Source organism: Dendrobates tinctorius, unplaced genomic scaffold (genome assembly GCF_039654945.1).
Source record: "Dendrobates tinctorius isolate UK_male_01 unplaced genomic scaffold, ASM3965494v1 ptg000143l, whole genome shotgun sequence".
Taxonomy (NCBI): Eukaryota; Metazoa; Chordata; class Amphibia; order Anura; family Dendrobatidae; genus Dendrobates; species Dendrobates tinctorius.
The window spans coordinates 42,623,493-42,638,271 of NW_027361810.1; the positions used below are offsets into that span (position 1 = coordinate 42,623,493).

General features: G+C 43.9%; 2 protein-coding genes across 6 annotated transcripts in view; both read left to right on the forward strand.

Annotated features, from left to right (window-relative positions):
- Nucleotides 1-1,957: 1,957 nt before the first annotated feature.
- ERICH2 (glutamate rich 2) overlaps nucleotides 1,958-14,779 on the forward strand; it is a 35,629-nt gene continuing 22,807 nt past the window's right edge. The window contains exons 1-6 of one of the 5 annotated variants that reach the window (XM_073545846.1): nucleotides 1,965-2,193; nucleotides 2,410-2,457; nucleotides 3,287-3,329; nucleotides 5,384-5,417; nucleotides 12,788-12,824; nucleotides 13,056-13,092. In XM_073545846.1, coding sequence (XP_073401947.1) covers nucleotides 12,811-12,824; nucleotides 13,056-13,092 — 51 coding nt within the window. In that variant the 5' untranslated portion in view covers nucleotides 1,965-2,193; nucleotides 2,410-2,457; nucleotides 3,287-3,329; nucleotides 5,384-5,417; nucleotides 12,788-12,810. Of the gene's footprint in view, nucleotides 2,194-2,409; nucleotides 2,458-3,286; nucleotides 3,330-3,982; nucleotides 4,084-5,383; nucleotides 5,418-12,787; nucleotides 12,825-13,055; nucleotides 13,093-14,779 lie in introns of those variants that run through there. The other 4 variants (XM_073545844.1, XM_073545843.1, XM_073545845.1 and 1 more) reach the window with 4 other exon arrangements.
- LOC141049404 (uncharacterized) lies at nucleotides 5,475-8,728 on the forward strand. The gene is made up of 2 exons (XM_073545842.1): nucleotides 5,475-6,539; nucleotides 6,642-8,728. Exons 1-2 carry the CDS (start codon nucleotides 6,313-6,315, stop codon nucleotides 7,618-7,620), a joined length of 1,206 nt encoding a protein of 401 aa, XP_073401943.1. The 5' UTR covers nucleotides 5,475-6,312; the 3' UTR covers nucleotides 7,621-8,728.

Consider the following 14,779-nt stretch of genomic DNA (forward strand, 5'->3'; position numbering starts at 1 on the left):
AATTATCTACAACATCTTCGCACCCAGAGACTGAGGCTGTGTTCACACGTTGCGTTTTTTTTACGGTTTCACCAAAAAATCCGCTTAAAAAACGCTTCAAAGAAGGTTCCCATTCATTTTAATGAATTCCGCACTTTCTGTGCATATTGATGTATTTTTTTCTGCAAAAAAACCGCTTTGCAGTAGAAACCGCAGCATGATCATTAATTTCGCGGAGAATTCTGCATTTCTTGCTATTTTCTATGTGTCTAGGGACGCGCGGAAAAATCTGCATAAAAAACGCGCGTTTTCTGGGAAGGAGTCCTGTTTTTATGCAGAAATTTTGTGCATACGTGTGCACAAAGCCTTACTGTACAGCAGCTGATTATCCTGTACTCTATACACTGCACCTCTTCTTTACTTGCAGACCGAATATTAGGTCAGACCTCCTCTGGTCATAGGCTCAGGCTACACGCCCCCTGAAGCAGCAACTAAGCGAAACGCGCGTTGGGTTCTCCCTGTTCACACTCCAGCCAGGTTGGTCCTTGATATTATATGTCTATATTGCCCTATATGTCTACATTGATTTTTTTGAACCACTGAATCTTATGGGTAAAAACGCTGCTGCCATTTTATACATATCTCTTTTGTAGGTCCGTTTTTTGGTCCACACATACTGCACTATTGCACTTTATATTGTATATTATTCACCTTTTGAGAGATATTGGCTGTTTTACTTGTGAGTATATATGTTTACTTTAAGAACGTCTCCTTGTGACCATACACAGTATATATACATATCTTTTTGCATTGTATATCTGGCAGCAATTTCCTATTGGCATTCTCATATTGGTGGTTCACCATACATATAGTGGACTGTGAATTTTTGTATTATTACTCTGGTTGTATTTGACGTATACAGACTCTGCTAACATTTGTATCGACGTAGTTTGAGTTTGGTATCTAGGTGTCGCTGATTCCCTTGTTCTTACATTGCTATATTATATACTATATTTTTATAATTAATTTTGCAATAATACGATTCTTATATTTTATCTACTGCCCTTTTGTCCTTTTTTTTATTTGGGTTTTTTTTATATACATTATCATATCTGATGCACCGCTGCTTGTGCTTTATAGGTGTATATATACTGTATATTGTTTGTTGTGTCTATACATATATGTACACACTTTTTCACCATCTGTCTATACATTATTGTAGCTTGTGTATGCGTTTACCAAGCATGTTTGGAAGGTTACTCCTGTATGGTGTCCTATATTTGGTCACAACCTTGTATATTGTATGTATATCCTTTTACTATATACAGGAGTGCCCGCACTCTTTTGCCTTTAGTGCCAATTTTCCCAGTTTTTTCTCTCAATAAAGTTTATTTTTCTAATCATTTCTAGTTCCATTTTTTTCAGACATCTGTGGGGGGGTTTTTTTGCCTACAAAATGTATTTGAAAAAAAAAAAAACCAACAAAAGCGACATACGTGTTTTCGATATGAGTCGCCGATCTAACTTGTCCCTTGGAGTGAATGGTTCTGCCATATGCATGTTGTGCTGTCAGCTGAGTGCTGAGGTGTTGTGGAGTTTTTGGGGTTTTTTTACTGTGTAATGGGTAGGAGAACACAGGAATTTTTTTTTTTTTTTTTTTTGCACATACAAAAATCTTCTGAAACATCAATGGTGAATACTGCCACGAGCCAAAAACAAGTAAAAAAAAATGACTGATAGTCCTTCCTCTGACTGAGGCTATAGGCCAACAGCACTTATGTCCTCTGCCCCCTCCTGTCACCTGGCAGCTGAGCTCTAAGTGCTGTTTGATAAGGACATACAGCATCCATAGCAGGCAGGACGTGTAATATACAGCCTCCTATGCCATTCCATATACAGAATAAGCCGTCCCCACATTTACAGCACGTGATAAAGCAGAAAAACCATCGCTTTTCCCTCAGCAGCACTGCACGAACGCTCACCGAAAGGTGGCGCCATAGAGGCAGCTGACCGCGGAACTGTTTCTCTCCAGTCTCTATTCCTGACCGGGAGGATTTCTCTACAACCCCCTGTGCATCGGTTACCAAGGAAACGGATCTGCAAACAGAAATCTGCTCCGTCCGGGTCCGGGAGGTCTGATGCAGCTTCTCCGTCCACAGCCGGGAGTCGTGCCGGTAACAGCAGCCATCTGTGGGGGGGTCGAAGGATGAGTAGGTAATGACATCCCTGAGCTGCCTGCCTGGTATGGAGGCTCCTGCCTCTGGTGTCCTGAGCAGCAGGGAGGGGGGATTTCCATTGGAAAGCATGGAGCTACTTACAATGAAGTCACAATACAGACTGTGATTATTTTTTGGGTGTTGTTGCAGTGTTTTGTGGGGGGGGGTTTTGGCGCATTTAATATTTTTTATCTTCCAAATGCTGTATACTCAGTGGCAACAGTGGATGAAGTCGCCACCGCCCCGGTGCCCGCACCGACAGGTACACTGATCAGAGCAGTCATAATGTTGTGGTTACTACGCTCAGATCACAGTAATGAGAGGGGAATCCATCCGACGTCGAGTACACGTCACTGTCTAAAAATACCGCCACATGGTGCCCGGACTTGTGCGCACCGACTATTTGATCTGAGCAGAGAAGCCATAATGACGTGTCATCTCCAGTCAGATCAAAAAAAGTTGTCAGAGCCGCCCGGGCTGGAAATGCCAAAATTTGCAATTTTCTGGGGTGTTGCGCCAAATTTTGGTCACATACATCTTAATCAGTTTTACATCATAATTCATGCATAAACTGCTTGGTGAGTCAGGGCTTATATGTGGTGTTTGTTTACACGTGGGTATTAAAAAAATTACCTAAAAAAAATCTACGTGTGAAAGAGTCTTATTTTCACAACAGTGTCAGTTTTCAATGCATTTTTTGGGGGGAGTGGGACATATTTTGCTTTATAAATGTAGCAGTTAGATGGTACATTACGCACACTTAATCTATTGTGCTGTTTTTTTAAAGACTTTTAGGTGCTTTTTTTTTTTTCTCAAATACAGCATGCTTTGTGTGGCTTTCTTATGTTTATCCATAGGCGTTTCAATGGTAAAAAAAATCTAAAGCATTATAAATGCTTGTAGAAAACATGAAAAATGATGACTTTTATTTCTTTGTTATAAAAAAAAAAAAAATGCTGTAAAAGAGACTGGAAGCTTAATTACATTCAATCAGGCCTGAAATAGCCAATAAAATGTATTTTCTGGGAATATATATATATATATATGTATATGTATACATACTGTGCTATGTTTTTTGGGGTTTTTTTTAGGACTAAAGTCAGTGGAGTCGCTTGTAAAGTCAATCTATCCAAGGTGAGACCCTTCCTTCCTGTATGTAAAGTGTCTAAACGTGTGATCATGAAGACTGATGAATAGTGTAAAGCTACCTAACCTGGGACACTTGGGCATTTGATCTGTGTTCTCCCACACATTGTTTAGTATATATAAAAAGCCTACAAGAAACAAAATGATCATATACCCTGCTGCAACTAAATAGGTAAAACAAGCAAAAGTGCATTTAAATAACATAGGGTTCCTAGTAATCGCTGTTTTTGATTAAAAAAAAAAAAAAGCATGAAAGCCATCCCACCATCGGCAAGGTGACCCTGTTTGGGATGGTCTTACACTGTCTAATATTAAAAACCTTGCCATGTGTCATACCATGTGTCAGAGTTGACCTCAATGTGTATAAGGGCAGACAAAAGACCTGATCCCAAACAGAAGATACAAGCCATGGAAAGCTGTTTAAATGTAATATCCAGCTCCCTGGCTTGCACAAAATGCAAAAATACAAAGAAAAAAAAAATTGTATGCCAACTTAATCCCAAGCTCAGTTTTTGTGTTTTTTTTATTGTGTAGTATATGCATAAGATCATTCATGCATTGGTACAACTGCTGGTGAGTAGGATTTCAGCTGCAGTGATTCTTTGACTATGCTTGTTTTAAAACCCACACAGTCCAACTGTGTGTAGGCGTAGCTATGGCCAAAATCCAGCACACCTGAATTTTGCCACTAGCTGCACCCAAAGTTTGAAAGGTTTTATATGCAGCTATCGGGCAGCCGCAGGTGGGTGAGCTTTTTGGCCACAGCAATAGCCAGATTGTGTACTAGCATGGCAATCTTGAACAGTAGGATAAGGGCAGTTTCACACGTCCAGATAATTCCAGTACCGGAGCTATCCGTATCCGTATCCGTATGCATACGTATGCCATCTGTGTGCTATCCGTATGTCCGTGTTTACCATCCGTGTGCTGTCCGTGTGTCCGAAAAATTATTTTCAATGTTAACCCTTTGACTTTTAAAAACGCACACGGATCGTACACGGACAGCATCCGTGTGCGGTACGTGTTTACACGGACCCATTGACTTGTATGGGTCTGTGTGATCCATGCTGTTGCACAAAAACAGACATGTCAGCGTGTTTTGCACACGGACACACGGTCTGTGAAAACACACTGACATCTGCATAGACACATTCATTCGAATGTGTCTACGTGTGTCAGTGTCTCCGGTACGTCAGAAAACTGTCACTACACGTACCGGAGACCCTGACGTGTGAAACTGCCCTAACAAGGTGTGACTAATTTCAGACTGGCAAGGCTCCTATAATGTCCTAATAAATTTAATAGGAAAATGCAGAGGTATCCATGAGTTGGGAGGCCCCCATTCATATTAGATTGTCAGCCGATCCCACCAGGCAGGTTCGGATGACCAGGGGTATAATGCTTTGTTCCTGTGACCCCATTGCCCTTGATTGAATCTGTATGCCTATTGTGATTTGAGTTGGCCTATTGTGTGGTCTGTGCATAATGATAGAACTATGCTAGATCTATAGCTAGTGTCTGACTTGCTCTCCTTATAATCTGGTCCTTTCCTAACTGAAAGGGAAACGCAATGTAAAGTATGTAAAATACTGTATCTGCAGTGGTGCTGGATTTGTGTTTCTGGCTGATAACCCAAATGACTTCTGTGTAGATCTAGATTATTGTTTTATTTCCTGTTTCTTAAAAGGGTATTCCCATTTCTAAGACCGTATCCCAGTATTTAGTAATAATATAAGCATTTCTAATTGTAGGTATTTGCTAATATTATGATTATTACACCTACTACATACTGGGATAGGATCTTGGAGATGGGAATACCCCTTCAAGTTCTGTGTCAGAATGGGCAAACGCACAGTCTCACGTGACTGACCATGCCCAAGTGTAATGGTAACACCAGACATCCAGGAGGTGCGGTCATGTGGGCGATTCGTTCTTTGTGACAAGCGCATGTTGTTCTGAATCGTGCGTGTGCGCTGCATTCGCAGTTCTGACTGTTTGCACACTATTTTATGGTCCTTTTCTGACTGTGATTTCTTTTCCAGGCATTGGGAAAGCTGGAAGTTCTTGACCCAGAAGGTAAATATTTGTTTTATGATTTTTTTTTTTTTAAACCACTTTCCGAATGTAGCTTGAGAAATTTACAATAAGGCCGGAGTCACACTGGCGAGGAATACGGGTGCGTGAGAGGCGCAAAAAGCACGCATTAGACACGGACCAATGATTCTCTATGGGGTCACTCGCACCAGGCGTATATTTCTCCTCCGTATCCTACGCTGCGTGCCACTCGCAGCATGCTGCAATTGTCAGCGTACTACGCCCGTAGCACGCCAATGCAAGTCTATGGGTGCGCAAAAAATACGGATTACACACTGAACACGAGCAATACGCAGGTCTTTTGGCTGGTGAACAGGAAATGGGTCAATCCATCATCAGGAAGCGTAGACATGCAAATGAGCTCAAAAAGCGCTCCAGACATCCAGGAAGTCCGCCTCCACGGAGTACAGCAGCAGCATGGCGTCCACTTACATAAATGTGGAGATGCTAATTGTGCTGGTGCAGGAGCGTCCAGAAATATGGGACCCACGCGATGCAAACTATGCGAACCGCACAAGAAAGGAGGCGTCATGGAGGCGCATCTGTCGCCAGATGTACCATGACTTCGGTGACAGACCACGTGATGAGCAGCAGAAAATTCGTAAGTGCACCCATAAAAATGTAATTAACGTTAGCGCGCGCTATAAAATGACTCTACTATCAGCCCCCCCCCTTCCTGGGCATGTAATTTTAGCCTCATGAGGCCGTTACATTAGGATGTGACACGTGGCTTCACACAGCCATAATTAGGGGTTTAGGCCACAAGCTCCTCATCCTCCTAGCCACAAAAATTAGTTTCATGGGAGCTAATGAGACCCTGGGTATCGGCCCAATTACATATGCCACCATGGGTAGAACGCACACCCCATAAGGCCCAATGCCTAGACTACTGTTTGAAAATGTGACCTCTCAAATATGTGAGTTTGACAATCTTTCCTGTCACATTGCAGTGGAAGATGTGATGAAACGGTGGAGAAGTATCCGGGACCAGTACCGCCGGGAACGCCAGCAGCGGTCCAGGAGTGGGGATGCTGGCCATGTCAAGCGGAAATATATATATTATGACCGGCTGAACTTCCTCGCCCCAATTCTGGCTCTGAGACCGTAAGTAGATACCTCACACCACATGACACAAAAACATTACACAAATACTTTACAGGGACAAAAATATTGATGTATTTTTGCCTCTGTTCTATTTCATAACAGAACTCAATCTAACCTTACGGATCGAGGAACGGCCTCAGAGGCAGAGCCCGTTATTGATCCTGTAGGGGATGAGGTGGCTGGCCCATCTTCTCCCCCTACAAGAAGGATGTCTGAAGAGGAGGCATCACAAGAGCACACAATGGCTGCCCGACACAACACACCACCAGGACGGTCTGCAGCTGCAACCTCACCCATCCTGGAAGAGATGGGCAACTTGAGCAGCAGCCCAACTGCCCAGATCAGGCCCTCCCCACAGGCTGCTCTAGCAACACGGCGAATAAGAAGAAGGCGCCAGGTCGCCATTCAAGAGAGCAGGACCAATGTGGACACTGGGGTGCTGAATTACTTGTCCAGAGTCACTACAGATGATGGTGAGGAGGCCTATGCACGTAGCCTCACCCTTTATCTCCGTGCCCTTACCCGTGAGGTCAGGCTCCGTATTAGGGGGTGTATTCAGATCCTGCTTGATGCAAGCACCCCCCCCAATACCCCATATGAGGTGTTTGAATTTCTGGAGAGGTGGCAGCTGTCACCAAGAAATTTAATGCGCATGAGACCATCCACACAGATGCGTGCTCAAGCAGGGTCTGAACAGCCCCTAATACGTGGGCCAACACCTCAACCCCTTCCTCCCCCTACCCATCCTTCTATTCCGCAGCCCCAAATGTCTTCATCAAGCCAACCCCACCAATATGGCCACTTGTACCCACCCAGTGTTGGAGGCTGGTCCCAACCTGGTTGGGGACGATCTGGCTTTCTTGGTGGGTATGAGCCACGGGCCTACCATAGCCAACAAGAAGCCCCTCACCATCATCATTATTACTCTGGCCAGTATCACCAACAGGCCCAGGAGGCTGGACAACAACAGCATCATGGACAACAGTATGGCCCCACACAGGGCGATGTTGGCCACAATGTCCAGCAGCACCCACAGGCTGATCCTCCACGTTCCCCTTCCCCTACATATGAGGATTTATGAATCAAAACTTTGGAGATGTCCAGTGACATGTAACTGGTGCTTCTAATCTAGACAAAAAAACAGGTGTTCTCCTTCACCAACATTTAGAACATAATTTAACACTCACATTTGTAAACAATGTTTTCCAAACATATGAAACAATCCATCATGACAGGCAACGCTACCTCACGCCTTTCACACAGATATTACATGTGTGTATAAAAGAGAATATTTAAATGCGCTATACTGTTACCTGAAAGGATGAAAATACACTAATCACTTGTTAATGCATAGGAAAGGTGTGCTTGCCTTAGTTAAGTAGTCAACTTTGTTATTAGCATTCTCTAGTAAACCAATTTGATGCGACCAGCATTCTCTATGTCTTAACAAGTGAGTTTTGTATTTTCATCCTTTCCAGTATAGCATGCTTAAATATTGTCTGTTCTACAGACAGGTAATATCTGTGTGAAAGATGTGAGGTAGCCTTGCCTGTCATGGTGGAATCTTTCTATGTTTGGAAAACATTATGAGGAAATGTGAGTGTTATCTTATTGACTTTATTTTGGTGATGGAGCTCACCCTTTGTTGCCTATTCCAGGTTAATGTAGGCATGCAGCAATGTTGTTATTGCATAATGTTTGTTGCAGTTTTTTTCTGGTATGTTAATGTTACATCAAGTTAACGAAGGCCCAAAGGGTCATTTTGGCCATTGCCAAATTTGTGTTATGGCAAAATTATGTTTGCCTTTAAGCAAAACCCAAAAAAAAAGGCAAAACTAAAAATTTGTCTACTCTAGTTAACGTCTCTGTGTGATTTCTCACTATCCCTCACAACATACTAACAGACACCAACCAATGCAAAGAAACACTCATAGAATCATAACAAGGCTTGAGTAATATATATTTAGACACACTTTGACCAAAAAAAAATTAGAACATAGACACAGCATTCTCTTGCCAAGAAGTTGCCCCCTCAGGTGAGATAAAGTAATTAGTGAATATATCACGCACTTTGAGTCCAGAGAGCGGTCTACGTTGAGGGATGATAGGTGGTCTCACCCTGCGCACATTGTCCGGCCTACGCACAACACCATCAGAGGAGGAGCAATCATGTATCCTGGTGAAGTTATGCAGAACAACACAGGCTTTCACAACTTCATTCACATTTTGCTCACTCAACTGAATGGCAGACTGGAGTACCCGCCATTTGGCACAAAGAATCCCAAAGGAACACTCCACCAGTCGCCTAGCACGTGATAGGCGCAAGTTAAAAATTCTGTGCCTGTGGTCAAGGTTGCGCCGGGGATATGGCCTCATGACATTACGTGATAACTGAAAGGCCTCATCTGCCACAAGGACATAAGGGACTGATTGTTCGGGGGAGCCTGGTAGCTGGCGTGGTGGTGGTAGATCCAACTGGTTGGTGCGTAGCCGCCGACCCATTATGGAAGTATTGAAGACTCCATAGGCCCCAATGTCAACAATTATAAACTTGTATTGAGGGTCTACCAGAGCCAACAATACAACAGAAAAGTATTGCTTATAATTGAAGAATTGGGACCCTGAGTTCGGCGGCTTACGCACCCTGATATGTTTGCCATCCAGGGCCCCAATACAATTTGGAAACTGGCAGTCCTCCTCAAAGTCCCTTGAAATCCTTAACCAGTCTTCCATCCTGGGCTCAGGTAGGAACACCTGATGGAGTCTTGTCCAGATTTGGGCACATGTAGACCTCACTATGCCTGAAATGGTGGACTTTCCAATGAGAAACTCATGGTGGAGGGCGGCATAAGACAGGCCAGTGGACAGGAAGCTGTAGAACAACAGAAATAGTCCAGGTTAGAATGGCTAAAGTAAAAAAAAATCAGTTACATGCCGACCAAACTTGGTAGGAAATGAGAGAGAACAACACACACATATTTGGTGGCACAATGAATAAGTGATATGCAGGACATATTAGATGTAACATTGTGCTGTGTCAGGTGAAACATATTTTGAGTTAGATGAGGGTATTAAACATTGTCCAAGAAGGCCAAAAAACATAAATTAACACACACATTATGAACATAGAGAATGTGGTTGTGGAGTACATACCGTATTGTGAGTAGAAGTCGCTCCTCTGCAGATATGGCTTGGCGCATCCTAGTGTCCTGAAATGTGATCCCAGGGCGCACTGTCTCCAAGAGGCGATCAAATGTGGAAATGCTCATTCGACAGTACTGGTAAAGTTTGTCCGGATGCTCCCGCAGAGACGAATAGAGGCGGTGAAAATGCCCTCTTGTGAGTCGTTGCCTCAAAAGTGGATGGACCCACATGCGTCTCCTCCTCCGCGGATCCACTATCACAGGATATGGTTGGCCAAAGCGCCGTGACAAAAGCCAGGTAAAGAGAACCTGCTCGGTTGCATTGAATGTCAGACCCTCTGACATGCTGCACAAAGAACACCAACACACCTCGTGAAAGCAAGGTGAGAAATGTACAGAATGTAGGCAGCCACCTGTTTCTGAGTGTCTAAATAGGGTGCAGGCTAATGATTTAAATAGTTTGCAGGCCTCAAAACCGTTAAATGTCCATTTTGCAAGGCTGCGAGAAAATCTCGCCATACGGATTGCATACGGATTACATACGGAGACACACATGCGCAAAATATGCGACCTCACCTTGCTTACGGATGACCTACGGAGCACTATTTAGTGGTCATTGATCCGTATTACGCATGTAAAATACGGAGCGTATTTTGCGCAGGTTAGTGTGACTCCAGCCTAATAGTGCAGCACTTTGCACAGCAGGGACATGTATGTGGGCTGCTGGGTAGGAAATAAGCTGGGGGTCTGTCATCTTCTTATCAATGGCGGTCCCACTAATCAGAATGTTTAGATCTAACTTCAAAGAACCCCTGTGAGATATCCTTTATACAGGTGGTTTTATAATGTTTATCAGATCTTACCAACTTTCACAGAGATTTTATTGCATCCCTTTTTAGCTTACAGAAAATGCACCTTAGCAATAAATCACCAAAATAAAAAAAAGTTATTCTGCTCCTAGATTAACATTATTAATGCCCTCAGTTCACGCAATTGTAAATTCATTAAAAGGAATTTGTCACCCCTAAAATGCATTTTAAACTAACTATACAGTTAAATAGGGATCTAAGCTGTCAATATAAAAAATCATACTACCATGCACTGCCTGAGAAAATAACTTTTAATGCAAACGAGGGGGCTTCAGTTCAGTCACCTTGGCGTGGCCAAAGGCTCAGTGCTCCCATTTTTAGGACTTCCGCCACTTTTATTGACAGCGCTTGCTTTCTCAGAGCAAGCGGTGCCAGAACTCCTATTGAAAAAAAGGAACGGAACCGCTTCCAGAAACTAATTTGTGCACCAATGATTATGGAGAGATTAGTTATAAATGAAATTATTTTTTTTATATACTGTATATATCATATAAAAATATTCCACCAGCTACCCAACCGAAAAGAAAAAAATCTGAGCATATAGAAAAAACAAAACGAGCATTAGAAACATTAGCTAATCATTGGCCAATGAGAGAACAGATACAATTCTAACAATGTAGTGTATTACATGTCATAAAATAGCTGCATATAAATGATATGGTGAAGCCGGCTTTTGGTGTCTGGACCAATGGTTATCCAGATAGTCACCGATGTTACGCCACATTAGTCATTTAATTAATCATATATTGGCATTACAATAGTAATGTTTGTAAATATAAATGTAAGGTAACACCACAAATATCCCAATTGGTGTTCAAACCTTCTTGAAGGTGACCAACAAACCCAATGAATATAATTAAGGCAAAAACTCAAAATACAAGTAATACACCAAAAGACATGAGTCTAAATTACCAAATGTACAAATTTTATTAAATGCAATAGCATGATATACATCACTCAATAAAGAACATAAATAAAATAGGAACACTGCTATCCAAATGGGGAGCCTATATTGCACAATTGCCCAAGACAGTATGTAATAATAGAATAAGTGCATAAAGACTTCATACATATGCTAAACAGAGGTTACAACCATGAAAAATGCATCTGAACTGAAAAGGACTTTCCACAGTGGAAACAGGCATAACCAATCAACAGGTTCATATGGATTCCAGGTATACATATTGTACAACTCAGCTATCACTAAGTACCTCGACCATATAGCATTACGATATGAACCCAATCAAAGTTTAGTAGATAAAAGGTATTTAAACCAAGGCACTTACATAGTTAAAGTGTGTGGCACTGGCTTCCCTGTCGCCCCAACGCGCGTTTCGCTTCTTCGTCAGGAGGCGTGTCTATGGGCTTGTTGAACGGGCGTTATATACTGTGGACAGCCAATCACATGGGAACAACCGTCCACGTCACTAAGTCGCGCCGAAGCGCATCCCAAATGCGTGTCATCACTTCCTGCCCCATGGCGCATGTGCCGCTGACGTCACCTTCCTTGAACAAAGAGACTACCGGTTCGCAGACGTGGAGTAGGAGCGGCGACGCGTCGCTATAGCGACCGCGCAAGCGCACTCCTCTCCTAGTGTCTGCTTGCCGGACAGTCGTAGCTGACGAAGCCGGACATGCGCGCTGGGCAACAGTGGTTATATTGTCATATACAAGGAACTATGTAATGGATCACTTCTTGAAGGTGAGTAGTTTCTTTCCATGGTACTGGTCTCTACATTTTTCAATTCAACAAGCATAGGACCCCAAACCAAGCACCGAATTCTGAAAATGGATGGTAATGAGATCCATTCACACATCTTCATTAAATGCTGATGGCCACGTAGGTGTTCTTCCAATGGGAATGATGGATTTCCACTATTTACTCACAAGCCATGTCTTTCCTTGATTCGACATGCGGTATCAAGTCGGAGGTTCGATCTAGAGAATGATCGGATTCTTTACTGTTGGCTTGCAAATTCCCTAGTCCATTATTCAGCATGAAAACATACAGGGAGGCTGAGCACCGTAGTCATCTAATCAGCGGGCACAAAGTCCTGCTCCGTCATTCAGCATGAGGTCATGCAGAAAGGCCGAATGCTATTTGAAGGTCCTTGAGGGAAAGATCAGGGGCTTTTTTAACCATAACCTTTCATCTCTAGGAGGGATATTAAATATATGAGCATATAACAAAAAAAAAACATTAATATTTGTTGCTTCTATGCATTCTCCATTATAGATGAAGATTATACAAAAACCAGCATGTCCGGGTCTCTGTAAGTTTCATTGTCTAAACCGTGCAATTCTATAAATACACTCGTAGATGTAAACAATTTATTGTTTTTTTCTCTCATCACACCGATCATTGAGTCTTTTTGCAATACTTCATTACTGACAACTGACGTGAAGTGAAATGCATTCATTTGTTTACCCCTGTAGACTAATTATTAATTGTTATTGGACAAGTTGGATTTATTTGTTTTTTTGTTTTTTATTTGTTTTTGCAGAAAGTTGAAATCTCAAAGTACAGAATTTGCAGCAAAGGTATTTCTTGGAAATATTTATTGTCATGTCTCCAAATGTTATTCACCGGCAGATATGGGTTTCTAGCACTAGCATGAAGCAGAGGTCAATAAAAATAAACCACAGGACTGGAAAATTTGATCATAATATTTGATAACTTTTATGGCAAAAAAACGATTAAAAGACAAAATTCATAATGGTAATTGTCCCAACACAGAAGACACAAATTGACTTGTGTTGGTGGGTGAACCAAAGGGGAAAAAACCTGGAAGTAATAGTCAAAGTGGAAGAGTTAAACTGCAATCAGTTAATAGTGACATATGCACAATGAAAATAAGGGTGGCATGAGAGGTGAAATTGTATTGAAGTAAAAAGTCAATCAATGTAACATTTTAATAGTTTATATCCTGGCAGCCATGATGAAAAGGACTCACCTACCAAACACACCCGGGATGGGCTCGCCCACCAAACACACCCTGTATGGGCTCGCCCACCAAACACACCCTGTGTGGGCTCGCCCTCCAAACACACCCTGTGTGGGCTCGCCCACCAAACACACCCTGTATGGGCTCGCCCACCAAACACACCCTGTATGGGCTCGCCCACCAAACACACCCTGTATGGGTTCGCCCACCAACCAAGCACATCTTCTATGGGCTCGCCCACCAAACACACCCTTCATGAACTCACCCACCACACACACCCTGTATGAGCTCAACCACCAAACACACCCGGGATGGGCTCGCCCACCAAACACACCCTGTGTGGGCTCGCCCACCAAACACACCCTGTGTGGGCTCGTCCACCAAACACACCCTGTGTGGGCTCGTCCACCAAACACACCCTGTGTGGGCTCGTCCACCAAACACACCCTGTGTGGGCTCGCCCACCAAACACACCCTGTGTGGGCTCGCCCACCAAACACACCCTGTGTGGGCTCGTCCACCAAACACACCCTGTGTGTGGGCTCGCCCACCAAACACACCCTGTGTGGGCTCGCCCACCAAACACACCCTGTGTGGGCTCGTCCACCAAACACACCCTGTGTGTGGGCTCGTCCACCAAACACACCCTGTGTGTGGGCTCGTCCACCAAACACACCCTGTGTGTGGGCTCGTCCACCAAACACACCCTGTGTGGGCTCGTCCACCAAACACACCCTGTGTGGGCTCGTCCACCAAACACACCCTGTGTGGGCTCGTCCACCAAACACACCCTGTGTGGGCTCGCCCACCAAACACACCCTGTGTGGGCTCGTCCACCAAACACACCCTGTGTGGGCTCGCCCACCAAACACACCCTGTGTGGGCTCGTCCACCAAACACACCCTGTGTGTGGGCTCGTCCACCAAACACACCCTGTGTGTGGGCTCGTCCACCAAACACACCCTGTGTGTGGGCTCGTCCACCAAACACACCCTGTGTGTGGGCTCGTCCACCAAACACACCCTGTGTGGGCTCGTCCACCAAACACACCCTGTGTGGGCTCGTCCACCAAACACACCCTGTGTGGGCTCGTCCACCAAACACACCCTGTGTGGGCTCGCCCACCAAACACACCCTGTGTGGGCTCGCCCACCAAACACACCCTGTGTGGGCTCGCCCACCAAACACACCCTGTGTGGGCTCGTCCACCAAACACACCCTGTGTGTGGGCTCGTCCACCAAACACACCCTGTGTGTGGGCTCGTCCACCAAACACACCCTGT